At 36.4% G+C, this 15,283-nt stretch overlaps 1 protein-coding gene and 1 long non-coding RNA gene across 2 annotated transcripts in view; one reads left to right on the forward strand and one right to left on the reverse strand.

The window, feature by feature from the left end:
- Positions 1–9,458, forward strand: part of COL6A3 (collagen type VI alpha 3 chain) — a 132,629-nt gene extending 123,171 nt beyond the window's left edge. The window contains exons 44-45 of the mRNA XM_063430003.1: positions 5,876–6,046; positions 8,413–9,458. Coding sequence (XP_063286073.1) covers positions 5,876–6,046; positions 8,413–8,453 — 212 coding nt within the window. The 3' untranslated portion in view covers positions 8,454–9,458. The remainder of the gene's footprint in view (positions 1–5,875; positions 6,047–8,412) is intronic.
- Positions 9,459–10,292: 834 nt separating this feature from the next.
- Positions 10,293–15,283, reverse strand: part of LOC134571591 (uncharacterized) — a 36,241-nt gene continuing 31,250 nt past the window's right edge. The window contains exon 2 of the long non-coding RNA XR_010085205.1: positions 10,293–10,402. This is a non-coding gene — a long non-coding RNA (uncharacterized LOC134571591). The remainder of the gene's footprint in view (positions 10,403–15,283) is intronic.

The raw sequence follows: 15,283 nt of genomic DNA on the forward strand, positions 1-15,283 counted from the left end.
CATAAACAGATTAGTATTAAAAAAACAAAAACAAAGGAGAATTAGAATGTTTTGTAAATAGTGACAATCTGAAAAAGAATACCGCCATAAAATATTATATAAATGTGATTATATACATTTTATGTAAATGTTCCCCAAATAAAGAGAATACTAATTAAGGAGAGTTCTGATAATCAAATACTATATCTAACTGTGATCATTTCTTGCATTTTTTTCTGGTTACGCTGTTAACATAAAGAATGATGTGCTGTATCTCCTGTTTTATATGTCGTATGACAGAACAGGAAATAGACCTTAAATCAGGGGTCCTCAAACGCCGGCCCCCCAGATGTTGCTGAACTACAACTCTCTTGATTCTTTGAATTACATAGATAGCCATATAAATTGAATAAGTCTTACTGTTGACTTTATGGTTTCAATTAACAAACACACAATCTTGAAGTTTGCAGGGTATTTATGGCTTTTGATGTGGTAAATTTGGAAAATCAAGAATTTGCCTGACTTTCGTTGAATTAACAAGTGTATATTTTCAAGAGATGATCGCTAACTTTTTTTTTTTTTTTTTAGTTAGACAAAGCTTGGTCATTCTAAACACATCTGTAGACCCTGTCCATTTAGATATGCTAAAATAAAAGAAAAAAAAATTACATTACAAATACTTATCTCAACATGCATCGTTACAGTTACCCTTAGATACACATAAATAGACAGTGATGAGACAAAATTTATTAACCTTTTAGAGTCATATACAATCAATTCTTTGGCCTAAAATGTAATCTGAGTTACAGGTAGATCCTCATAAAAAATCTGGTAATAAAATGAACTTCAACATCTTAATTTTTCATGTCTTTATTGATAACATTGATCCAGCAGTTACTTTTTCACGTTGGAAATTGTTGATAAGAATTTAGTGACTGATCGCACCTCTTGTTGCTGTTGCACAGGTCTATGTAACCCTGCACTAAGCGGCTATAGTTAATTTTCTATCACTACTTCGAGAATTTTATATTTGTGGACTAATGTGCATTAACTGCTATATTCAAGCATGCACCAAGCTTTTAATTGGGTTCAAGATAGAACTTTATATCTTCCATTCAAAACACAAAACTGTTCTGCTACAGCCATTCAATAGATTGGCTTTCCTGTACAGTATTTTTTATGTTAACTTGCCCATGCTCTGCTAAAAGTATATGAGAGCACAATGGTATGCTCCAGTAGACAATGTGTTGTGACATTCCAAAAATGATTCTTATATCAATGACTATTATACTCCAGTATTCTGTAGAACAGATACAAACAATAATACTCCCAATACTATCCTTACTATGACCTCAGGGTTAATGCATTTGCATGAATTTGTTTTAATAACTTATATCAAAACTTTATCCATTCTCTACAATCCAGGTGTTTTTAGAATAGATGTCAATGTTCTTTGTTAAGCATAGTGGAATCCTTCCTTTTTCTCATGGCATTTTCTCATATTCCTGTAAATACATCGCAATTGCTTCTAATGTTCTCAGTAGCTAAAGTAGCTATTATTGTCTGTACTTTGTAGCAGCTGTATTCCAACTGCAATATTTAGCCATTAGCGACTGGCATTTATCGTCAGACATTATTGTTACTCTATCTTATAGATTAGCAGCGAGTTACCACCTGGTTTTCAGCTGTTATCCTTTTAAAAGTGAAACCTGTCTTTGCTGGTCAAAATACAAAAAAACAACAACTTAACAGCTTCTAAAATCCCCCATACACCCCCCTATACCAGGGGTGCCCAAAATATAGATCACCAGATGTTTTAAAACTACAGCTTCCATGATGCTTTGTCTTTCTAAGAGCATTCATCTGGGGATCTACCTTTTGGGCACCTCTGCCTTATGCAAAGAGCCCTATGCTCACATAAACTGAGCCAATTGTCTCTCTCAATTGATACAATTCCTAAATAAAATAATATTAAAATAGCATAAGATCGCAGGGACCCTAACATTGATGGGTAAAGACCCAAAAAGTGACCCTTATTCATCCTTCACACCAGTGGCAGCGGGTAGATGATGATAATGTAGCGCAAGAGAAGCCTAATCCCTGGCCTTTTTAACAGTTGCCTGTGTAGGGCATAGGATATGCCAAGTCTCATAGAGCCTTTATGAATAAGTACTCCTCGAGAGCCAAGGAGATGCCTAGTTTCATGGACTTTCATAAAAAAAGTTCCTGGGCCATTTTTAAAAATTATGCTAGGCATATAGCGTGTAGATGCCCATTCTCTTTGGTCTTTATAAGTAAATAAGCATTTCCCACTCCCATTGGAAACCCTACACCCCTGGCCATCCCACTAATTATTTCCTTGAGAACCTTATCAGACTAATAACTGTAATTGGGGAAAATAAATATAAAATAAATTGAGATAAAGTGAAAAATATTTTGATACCACGTGAATTCTTCTATCTTCAGGCTTCATTGTTTGACACCAAAAAGGGCAAATAAAATTCCACAAATATCAACAAAACTGTTTATAAGAAAAAAACATTTCACAAAAAAAACACTACGTTAAAATAAAACCCGCATCACAAAAGAGAACCAATCATAGAAATCTGATGGACAAGTCTTACCCTTCACAAAACATGACCTGTAATGTTTACCATTTTTTTTATTTTATCTCTTTGTTTGTGAATTGGGTCTTTTTTTTATTTTAAACAGTTTTGTCACGATATTAATGAGTTTTATTTGGTCTTTTTTGAGACTGAAAAATTAAGATTCCAAAAAGAAGACCTTAAATAGTAAGAATAAATATTTTATATTACAGTTTCTATTAATTTATTTTAGATTTATTGGCTTCATCACTATCATTAGTTTGAGGAAGTAGGTATCAATACATTTATTGGGGAAATTAGGTGGTTTGAGACCCCTAGCCACCAGGTAGGGGAAGATGCCTATTGAGATGTTGGACATCTCCTAGGATAAATAGGCCCATATTTTTTTTATAAAAGGCTCAGGAGTCTTGACATCTACTGTGCCTTCTATGACTGATTAATTTCATACATGTTGCAGGAAGTGAATGTGCTACATGCCAAAAAAAAGTGTAGCCACATTTGAAATTCTCCAAGTCAGTTATAGTTCAATCACGGCTATTTTGGCCTATTTTAAATTCCCTGGTGAATTCTCAAAAGTGTATGGCTTAGTGAATAACCTTAATAGGGAATACTTATCTGCATCTTACCATTTGCACTTCCTTACCTTTAATCTGATACACCTTAACTTTTAATACATATACTACCTCCAGTCAGAGAGACCCTCTGCCAGAAAGTAGAGAGAAGGGGTTACAGGGGTAGTAGAGGGGTGATTTTTTCCTCATTATTCTGGAGTTACTCCTTAACTTTGCCTGATTTAAAATATGTGATATTCCTGATGGGGTATTAAACCATACACGCATAAGCATTGTTTACAATGCGACTTCTCAATACCCACATTATGTACCCAGTAATATAAACACAACTATGACTACCAACAGTCCAGGTTTTGTCAGTATCTCCATTGAAATAAAACAGGAAAATACATAAATCCTGGACTGTTAGTGGTCAATGAGGACTGGTTTGAGGAACACTGCTCTGAATTACCCAATTTTCCTTCATCATCCAAGTCTTTGCTTAGGCTGATTTATTTATTTTGCACAAAAGTATCCAGTCCAACTATCAAGGAGAGGTTAAGAGCCATAAGGACGCATCAGAAAGCAAAAAAAAAAAAAATTATGGTAAACCAAAACCAGTGACCAATCAGAAACATCCTCATTCATTGACCACATATAATCTTAAAGGGGCCCTCTAAGTCGTACATTCACAATGGCTCACTGTACTGTCTTGCGAAGAGTGTTTGTGACCCCCTCCCTGTTTATGTCAATCCATTTTTGAGTGGCTTGATAAAATCTAAGCTGCCCCACTGCTTGTGCTTCCTCCAGTACCTCCACATTAGCCCATTGAACTTCGAGTGACAGTAATAGACTGAGCGTTGCTGGGCTCTCCCACGCACCCACAGTGGTCTCAGCCTATCATTTTACAGGGAGATGACGTCCACAGCTGCTTGGCATCATGATCGCTATAATGGGTTGTATTGGCCATGGTGCTTAGAGTGTCCCATTAATGTGAAGCTTTACATATAGTAAGTCATAAAAATTGTTAGGTCAAATTCCCATGCACGTATGTCAACTGAATTTCTTTGTGATGAATTTGATAATGTATACCACATGTTATATACAAAGATATAACGGACATAATGGTAGTATAAAAGGTCTGATTGCTTCCAGGATTAAAGGATATCAAATCGTACCTGACCCCCCCCTCCCCTTTCCCCATAATTGCAAACAAGTTTAAAGCAATTTATTATAGTACTTAATATAAGTATTCACAGCATCATGTTACGTTGTGGAACTGTAATATTGTATATTAGCATTTATTTACTGTGTCAAGTCCTGCGGCACACATATCTGATTAGAAGTAGTATTTTTTAAATGGTGCTGAACACGTATGTAGATCAAATTTCAGCCCCAGTAAAACTTAACCCGTTGGTTATAGGAGAAGGTACAGTTCTGTTCTCCTCTCTGGTATTTGAAAGGCAATGTGATTTTTATTTTATTTTTTTGTTGTGTGAGAGATGGCGCGATAACACAGGAGCCAAACCTAGATTCAAACCAGCTTTCATTATATCAGATTAGGCATCATTTCATGTGTAGTGTACCCAATGTAAATGCTTTTTTAAGTAATGGCGGACGAGTTTTGGAACAGTTTACTAACAGGAACCAATCTTGGCAGTCATGAGCTCAAATAATAGTGACTAAAGGGACGTTGATGTGTTTTTCTAATAAATTTGACTTTGCAAGAAATAATCAAATTTATGTTATTGGCTAGGCCCTAAATGCCCAAGTAAAGGAGCTTTCCAAAATGTTTACTTACCGAAAGATTCTTCGATGTACATTCCATTGATATTATGTTTAGCTTTGCTTGCAAAATGCATTTATGACCAAACTTTTCTGTGACTGACTAAAAATTTTTGAAAGCAAGGCATGTTCTTGCTATTGTAACCTGTGATGAGCTAGAATGGATTGAAAATCTATTTAGCTCAAAATATTTTCCAAAATATTATTAAAAATCCCTGAAAAACCTAGATTACAGTGTAATGTCCAACATAAGCTACTTTTACTTGCAAAACTTAAAGTGGCTCCGTCACCTCAAACTTACCTTACTACTAATGTTTTCTCTGCTATTCAACTTTCAGAATCTGTTCTTCTCTTCTTCATTTATGATCAGTAGACCTTGCCTTAAACTCCACCCTTTGTCAAGATTGTCAAGTGTAGGAACCTGCTTGAGTGTTTTCTAATGAATATTTGTACAGATGTTATTGTGTAATGAGATAATATCTTGCGATCATGCTAAACTCGTGAACTAGGCACTTGCCAAGAGCATTGTGTATGTCAGGTTAACATGGGTCCCAATTAAGTGTGGCTTATTGGTAACAAATCTTACTCCGGACCATTAATTATTTTGTGTATACTCCTATTTTGATTTTTTTTTTTTTTTAAGATTTACAGGATTATTCACTAAAGTAAGAATTCAAATTTAATTTCATATTTAAGGTCAAAAAAGCCAAATTGGTGAATCAGCTCTGATTTCAGTTCAGCTACTCAGGCCTTAAATTTGAAATTCACTTGAAATTCTCACTTTAGTAATTAGCTCTGTTATATCTTATTGTTGGGGTGTCTTTGTATCTAATGCAATGTGATTGAAATTCAGTTCTTGGTGCCAGAGGCATTCCAAGCACTGGAACACTCTGCATTGTTACTGAATCCTACCGTTACTGTGATTCAGTATTCATTTCTTTATATTCCTACTAGGATCAGATATCTGTAACTTGGAGAAAGATGGAGGGACATGCCGAGTCCATATCCTGAAGTGGTACTACGACCCAAAAACCAAGAGCTGCACTCGGTTCTGGTACGGGGGCTGTGGAGGAAATGGTAACCGGTTTGATACACAGAAAGACTGTGAAAAAGCTTGTATCCCAGGTGAGAACACTCCAAAAACCTACTAGCCTATGTGTTTGATATCCATTTATATACAATTACAGGGTGCCTAGTTTTATTTGTGCTCACAGTTCCATATTAGTCAATCTCCTACTGAGTCAGGTTTGGTTTGGTTTGTTTTGTTTGTGAAAAATGTCTGCCCATCCATTTTATTCTTTTTTATACTAAAATTCAGTCTGGGTATTAATGGACTGTGTCTTTTTATAGATCATTGTGAATGTGGTAGGAGATATAATTAGCAAAACCTTATTCCAATGGGTAGAACTGAGATCATAGTGTGGACCATTATCACACAAAATCCCTAATCTGCTAAAACTGTATATTAAAATTGTAAAGAAGCACTGGCATGAAAAATGAAAATGTGGTACTTTGTAGCAATTAGAATATTTAAAGGAACACTATAGGGTCAGGAACACAAACATGTATTCCTGATCCTATTGTGTTAAATATAACAAAATCTTACTCCAGAGCTGCTGGCTCTGCCTCGATCTGTCTGCTTGGCTGACTTTATTAGAAGTGATTCTCTCAGCCAATCACAATGGCATTTGCATAGGAAAGCATTGGATTGGCTGAGACAGTCAAGGATGCAAATAATGGGCAGAGCCAGCACAAGTAAAACACAGCCCTGGCCAATCAGCATCTTCTTATAGAGATGCATTTAATCAATACGTGAGGGAAGTTCAGTGTCTCCATGCAACACTGCCCCAGAAGGCACCTTTAGTAGCCATATGAGGAGTGGCCAGTGGAGGTATCCCTAGGCTGTAATGTAAACACTGCATTTTCTCTGAAAAAAGCAGTATTTACAGCAAAAAGCCTGAAGGGAATGATTATACTCACCAGAACACATACAATCAGCTGTAGCTGTTCTGGTGGCTATAGTGTCCCTTTAAAATGTATGCTACTTTGTAGAGCTGCAATGGCCATAACCCTTCAGCAAAAATTGTATCTGTATTCCTTTCTGCAGTCTCTCTTGATAAAACTAGTAAAAATAAAAATCGCAAAGCTAGGTTCACTTGCTCTAGTCTAACCGTCCCAAGTGGCTCAAGTGATAGGAGTAGAATTAACCAGTTCTAAAAACACCTTTTATACTAAAGGTTCATGGCCATTACCAGGGCTTACAATTGAAAGTCCTAAATTGCAAGTCAGGCCTTAAAAATTACTTGCCACTGCAAGGATGGAAAATCCATGGCACACTTACCAGGTACTTGCCAGGAATAAATGTTCACTCGCCAGTGGCTAGTGTAAATTTTAAGCCCTGGTCATTACAATTTTCAAAGCAGTCTCCCTTTCACAAAAAACTTATTTGTATTGATGAAATGAATCAAAATTTGTGGTGGCTTAAGACGTGATAAATGATGGGGTCACAGTTGACAAAACTCAATTATTCTCTTTGGTAAAATTCTCAGTTAGTCATCTTCAAGTCAATGGTGATCCTGCAGCTGTTTCGGGCTATTTCATAGTATTTTCATAGTATTTGGGAGATAAAATAAAGGGGTCATGACACCTGGGTTTGTAGTTAGGGTCACTAATGATACCATCTAGCTTTTCTGCTTCTTATTTCTTTCTGAAAAGAAAACAAACAAAAGATAAAAATGGGTTTTCCTTTTATTTTAACTATTTGGACATTAAGCTTTGATAACTAGAAAATTGCAACTGTTTTATACTGGTATTTATACAAATATATACATTTTCCAGTCTATTAATGATACTTTATCATTAGGTTGCTTGCACATTCAAGGTTATTCACTGAATTCACATGGTTAGGAATTTAAATGGCAAAATGGAGCTAATCTTGAAAAATTCTCCAACTCGGCTTTAAATATAAAGTTTTACCTACATTTTGTGATTCAGATTTCAAATTACTACATTCACTGTTTGGTGATTACGTCTTATTAGGGGGATCTATCACATCAAAGCAGGTGCTATTTTGGCTGCAAAGTGCCCGTTGTTGGTTACCATGGTGAATAGTGCTTATTTTGCTCCTAATTTTACCTTGGTAATTCTTCCCCATTGTGTTTGACTCTAGCGTTGATAATTGTAAGATTAGTCTAGTCTAGTCTATGAAACATTCAGTTTAATGTACACCTGCCCCACTCTCTGGCATAGAATGTTTCCTATCTCGTCATTCTTTACGTATGTTGTCTATACTTTCTTTTGCTGGTGGTCATTGTTCTACAAATCAATGTTTTTCAATAATTTTCTTCTTTTCATTCATATGCACATAATGCCTATAACTCATTCATCCCCTGTTCTCCCACTTCTTATATATTATATATAATAAATTATCAACCCCTCAGTCCCCTTTCCTAAATACATAGTTAACATATTTTCTGTTTTACTCTTTGCAGTGCCTTTGAACCCTGGCGTGGTCTCTTCTATTGGAACATAAGAAGACCCCAATGTTTACCTCTCGAGGGGAGAGAGCCCACCACACACTGCCCCTCCTCTTACACTTTACCCCTGCCAGCCTACCCCTCTGTGGGTTAAAGGGGGGTGCTCACAAGATTTATCAATATGGTGCTAATTCCTCTGTGGACTTGTGAAGACTGCCACTGGCATCTTTAACCCTTTCACTGCTGGAGAAATTTCAGTGGTACTTATCCTTAACACCTCAATGCAACAATGGTCTAGCCACCTCTGCAGCTCTGAAAGGGTTACTTGGGGCTTCAGATGCCCTGTATCGTCACATAGCAGCTGGTACAAAGGGTTCTATTTTTTTTTTTTTGTTCATGTCGGAGACCCCACTTTCAAATCTCCTATCCAGAGACACCTTACTCCTCTAAACAACACCTGCTTCATTCTTCAGCCTCTATTTTCAGTCTGTTAGCTTGTTGTTAGTTTATTAACCCTTACTCTGCCAGGGAAACTTATAGTGCACAAAGTATCTTACCAATAAATTGTGAGGCCCATCTTAGTGACATATAGTATAATGCAAAGCACTTTCCTCCTCTGCTACTCAGCAAAGCATTGTGGGTACACATTTTCTCAACTTAGCCTCAAGATTTTAAATTGTGTCAGTCTTTGGGGAAATGACGGGTGTTTGCCCGTTTTTCTGCCAGAATGGGCTACCAGGAATTGCAGAGCAATGTGTTGCAGTCCACTCTGGTAGCAAAAGGGTTAAGCTCTTTAGGTTTTTACCACTTTATAATATAGAAGTTGATTTCTGCTGGTAAATGGCAATCATAAAATGCACTGTTGCTGCAGTCGATACAGAAGAACGCAACTTTATTACAGTTTTTGGTTGGGTGTATTATTATTTTTTTTCTATTTTCGGGTTGAAATTTAAATGTTATAAATTTTGGAAATTGGGGATAATTCATGTTCCAGGAGTGTTTTATTTTTGTTAATGAATGGAGATGTTACAAACCAAGTTTGAATAAAGGCTGAAGAGGTGTTGCGTTGTTTACGTCTCAGTACTGTTTTGTTGAAATGAGAATCGTTCCTTATTTCTCTCTAACTCCGTTAAACAATCTGGTGAAAGAGAGGAACAATTAAATCTTCCTTTTCCAATAAAGATAGGTATCAGGATTGTTACACCTGGAACAAGAAACAATATGTGGTACAAATATATTAGTGACGACATCCACATGAGGACTTCTATTTTTATATGTACTTCTAGACACAATTTTTGCCATAACCTCACCTGTTCTTGCAATTATGCATCACTTATAGAAAACATGTGTTGAGAATTATTATAGAATAGCAAAGCCCAGACTACTTATATTTCAAATTGATCCTCTAACGTACCAAAAGATTAGACGCTGATCTTTCTCAAGCCATATGAGCACCCTGGCCCTGCTTTATTTTTAATTTAGTTGTATGGTGGCTTTCTCAAGTAGTGAGTACATTATATCATGGTAGGAACTTACATTGCTAGTGCAGCATTCTTTTTACAATTGAAATCTCTTGTAGATCGTATTACCTCTTTAGCTGTGGATGCTGAGCCTAGTTTTGATTGGCGATGTGCCAGCACTGCATGGTGGGTAATGTGGCACTAACTAAAAGGTAAAAATGCAGGTGAGGAGTTTGTGCAAATTTTTAGAGCACATGAAGGAAAACTAATGCATGAGTACTTTCTGGGTCTAGGAATTCTGAATAGAAAAAAAAAAATCATTTGTGTATATGGTCACACATAAAACATCCGTTAGTATTTAAAGAACATACATTTAGGAATATGTTATGACATTGTGGAAGATTCCAAATAAATGTACAGAACTGCCCACCTCACCTTCGATTTATGCATGGTGAGAAAATTTGGTTCGGCCAAACTATTTATCCTGAAGATATAAAACATTTCCGTATGTCGGTTGGGCTTGGCAGAATATCATTAATGAAAACCTGAAATAGGAAAAGTAACCAGACTTGCCAGAATTGCTCGAAAATGAGCCAATCTGTGTACTGCAAAATATATACTTTTTATAATATTATGTATATATTTTGCAGTACACAGACAGAAGCATTTTTCACCATTTTGTTCACTAATGAAGTGAGAAAAAGTAGCCAATAAAAGTAAAAAGAGGAGGAGCAGTTTAAAAATGATATTAATTAAATATATAATATATAAAAATAGGTTTTATTTTCCTGATTCTCATTTTTTTTCCCTTTATTGCTCACTTCATATTTTGTCCCATCAATTGTCTCTTTTTCTTGTCATCACAGGTGGAATCCAGAATCATGAATCATAACCAACATGTTTAGCCATTGCATGGCTTGTTTGGTTCATGATTCTGGTACATTTTGGCTTAGGGTTCAGGAACTCCTTTGATCACCCCATCGGTCCAAATTCGGACAAATTGCAGTTTGGGCCGAAATAAATCTCCAAGTCTAAAAATTAAAAGGGCAGACTTTATAACATGAAAGAGAGACTGACATAAATTTTAGGCAATTTGTCTGTTCCAAAAAGCTTGCAATTAACTGCATGAGGTTCCTCAGCAGATGTGCGCATAGAGACCAATTAACATTAAATAGTGTCCTGCTTAATGAATCAATGTCACCAGAAATCAAGCATAGCAAATATCTGGATTTATTGTATGCTAGCCCCACATGCACAGCTTGAATTTACATCACTTTACTGAAATGTCAAACTCATGACAAAGAGGGAGAACATATGAACTTTGTTTTACAGGTTACTGTAAATCCACTAGCAGATACTGTAGACTTCGCGAGATTAGCTGCTTTAAAATTCCTGAAAAATAACAAGAAAATTGCTTTTACTTTAGGAAAAAGGAAGAACAGATACATTTTGAAACAGCCAGGATATTTCAAGTCATATATATATTTGGAGGAGTACAGGGCTTGAGAGGAGAAGAGAAATGCGGAATGCAAAGAGCAGCCAGCAATGATTTTAGGCATACACACTGCAGAACATATTTGAACATCTCTACGTACACTTGAAATAAAACAGTGGGTGTGCATGACTGTTCTTTCTTGTGGTGGACAGCATGAGATGAGAGAATGAAAGTTTCGAGCAGATGGTGAAATTAATTTTAAACTCGAGACGTGATGTGTTGAACTGTCCCAGCATCCTTTTGCTATGGAGTGTGACTAAATCACATCTCCCCTGAGTCAAACTATCCATGAAAAAGGGAACAGGCCCCCTCCACATATACCCATATGACTCACTGTGTCCATGTGATGGAAAGGAGAACCCCAGAATTGCTTCCATGAGTCACCTCTGTTCCTCTAATCCACCAACGAATAGCAATGTGGTCCTAAAGATTAACGTGCATTAAAGTTTCTTAATATGTTCTAATCTCAGCTGTGATCCATTAAATTAAACTTGTCCTTATTATTGAAAGATGACGTGACCTCGCCTTTAATATGAGGACCAACAAACATATGCATGAAGTATATAGCATCTATGCATTGTTTTACCAAGAAAGCTATAATGACATTTCTTTTGGCGTCAAGTCTGTTATGGAAGCTATATTGTTGCTGATCTTATTAACGGCTAACGATTTCAGGTGGCACTTGTGATACAGACCAGAAAGAAAAAAAGAAAGAAAAAAAAAATTGAAGAAAAAAAAAACACATGTGTAATAACGAGAGGTAACTGAAAGGAGCAGGAAAGATAAAGAGAGATAATAGGGAGAGGGAAGTGGATAAACCTCAAGTGGATGATTAATGGCATCTATAAAATCAGTCATGGAGAAATTCGAAGCAGATGTGATACAAGCTTTTGATCAGATGTGGAAGGTCAGAAGCGAAATGCAGGTTAAGGCAGACTGTGATGGTAAGGGTCCCATGGTAGGAGTGCCTAAAGCATTTTACAACATGTTTTCTGATAAGAAGGCTCAGCTACACTGAGGCTTATAATGATCTAATATTTCCAAAGTTTGGGACAATATCATGTTAAAATAATTGGTATCATTGATCTCAGAGTTAAAAAACTGGAGCACCAATTACCACTTTACACTGTAACCCCTAACACGCAAGGCCCTCAGAACATTTCAATTGAAGCAATGTTCTTTGTCTGTCAATTTATTTGTAACTTTTTTACAGCTGTAAGGTTAATTGAGAGCTTCATAATGTGTTTCTCTCATTGTATATGTGTAAGGTAGAAAAATACAAACAATATTTGTGTTTGTCCTAACAAAACCAATGTGCGACATAGATATGCCAGAAATGAACTGGGATTGAAAAAAAAAGGTTAAAACATGGTATAGGTGATTTTCATTGTTTAATCAATAGTGCATTGACACTATATGGCAGTATAAAATTTATGCAAAGCATATAAATTAAAGAAATGTGAATTTAATGATATGTGTCTAGCCACTCAATACCTTTTCCTTAGAAAACTCTGCTATAAGCATGTACAATTGAATGATGCCCTTGATTGTTAAGCGCTGCGGAATTTGATGGTGCTATAGAAATAATAACATAATAATAATAATAATAATAATAATAATGTCAACTAGTACCTATATCCACCTTGAACAAAGTTACATTTTTATAAGGCAAAACTACTCAGTATACTGTTGTTTTTTGTTTTGTTTTTTGCTCCCTGCTGATATGATTTTCATTTAAGCAAAGAGAAATATCTGTGTCCCGTTAATATTGTTTTATGGGATGAATACACTGTAAAACATATACAACAAGCTTTTTCTGCAAGAATATAAGTGGGTCAGTCTTTGGCAACATCTTTAAGACAAGCTTAATTTTGACCAGACATTAGTAAAACCTTTTAGTGGTAAAAAGTCAGCTTTGCTTTGCTCGCCCATCCTGCAATTAAAGAGTTAAATTAGTAGGCCTATCAGAAATGTCATAAAATATATGATTTAATGGGTCTATAGGGAGATGTGAGAAGATTATCTACATTTACGAGTTATGTTGTTTTTCAAAGTCGAGAAATGTCTATGATAATGATAAAAAGGAAGGGCAGGGTAAACTGATCGTGAGAAAGAAAATGTGTGTGTAAGACAATGATAAAAAGGTTAAATAAAATAATGGAAAATGTGTGGGAGAAAATGCTCCTTTAATAGGAAACAAGGAGAGAGGGAATCGAAGGGGGTGGAGGGGTTAAAATAGCTCATGGAAAACTGAAATGTTCTCCAAGTTTGGCTTATTAAAAAAGTAAGGCAGGAAATGGAATTCTCCCTATATGTTGTTTTCCCTCTGTTGCTATAGAAACAGCTCAAAAAAGTACAGGAATTTGTTTCAATTTTTTTTCTCATTCTTTCCAAAAACTGTGAATTAATTCTGGTGCCACGTGTTGTCCACTTTAAAAGTGACTAGGGATTTCTATATCCATGAGATATTTTATATACAAGTGAAGGATAAAGATGTGCTTATGTTATGGGTCATAAATGAGCTATTCAGCTATAAATGGAAAAGCATTTCAACTACCTTTGTGAATCATTTTATAAACTGTTTACATGTTTAACGTCTTTAATCAGAAACCACAAAGCAACTTAAGAACTATAGTGAAAACATAAAAATGCAAACAGAAGGGCAAAACTGCAAACATTTATTCATATATCATACTTCCACCTTCCTATTATATAAAATAGAGAGACCATGAGTACACAAAAACTACGACAGCACCATTTTTTGCTATTGACCAGTAGTTATTAGGAGAGGAAACACTCAACTCGTCCTCTCTTAAAGTGTCTTTGTCACCTCAAACTTACCTTACTTCTATTGTTGACTTTTCTTTTCCTCCCTCCGAATATGTTTTTCTTTTCTCCATTTCTGATTTATTGCTTTTTTAAAACAGAAGAAAAAGTAGGACTACTTTGCCTTATTTAATTTTTTCTATGCTTGACAATCTTGATAACGGGAAGAGCTAAGACAAGCTCCAAATCCTTTATCAAGATAGTGGTGCTTTCCTTAAGCTCCACTTGTTTTAAGAATGTCAAGTGAAGGAAAAATATATATCACAAAGTAGAGAAGCGAAATAGATAAAATGAAGAAAAGAAAAACATATCTGATAGAGGAAGAGGAAATAGGAGAAACGCAAACACTAGAACACATGATTCCTAGATATCCATAGTAACCAAGAGACATCCAATGCCTTCTTCCTTATATATTAGGTGGGTTCTAAGTAATGCTCTTATCTAGATATTTCTCTCAATCCCCCACTGGATTGGAGAGCAGTAGATGAATTAAGACCACAGGGCACCATACCTAGCATATACACGCAACCCTGTACTGAAGGACAATGTGATGGCATGCCCAGGGCCGGATTAACATAGGGGCTAATGTAGCTGAAGCTCCAGGCCATGCCCATAGAATAAGCACAATGATATATAAAAAAAAAAGAAAATACACTTTGTGCAGAGGGAATTGAGTGTGGAAACTTTATAGTGATGTAGGGGGAACAGAACTTGTGTGTACTATAAATATACTTACCGTATATACTCGAGTATAAGCCGAGTTTTTCAGCCCATTTTTTGGCCTGAAAAACCCCAACTCGGCTTATACTCGAGTCATAGTCTGTATTATGGCAATTTGCATTGCCATAATACAGACCGGGGGAGAGGGGGGCTGGCAGAGCTGTACTTACCTGTTCTGCAGCTCCTGTCAGCTCTCTCCTCCTCCGCGCCGTCCGTTCAGCACCTCGGTCAGCTCCCAGTGTAAGTCTCGCGAGAGCCGCGGCTCTCGCGAGACTTACACTGTGAGCTGACAGAGGGAGCTGCACGGACGGCGCGGAGGAGGAGAGAGCTGACAGGAGCTGCAGGACAGGTAAGTACAGCTCTGCCAGCCCCCCTCTCCCCCCCA

The sequence above is a fragment of the Pelobates fuscus genome, chromosome 8, assembly GCF_036172605.1.
Source record: "Pelobates fuscus isolate aPelFus1 chromosome 8, aPelFus1.pri, whole genome shotgun sequence".
In the NCBI taxonomy this organism is placed as follows: domain Eukaryota; kingdom Metazoa; phylum Chordata; class Amphibia; order Anura; family Pelobatidae; genus Pelobates; species Pelobates fuscus.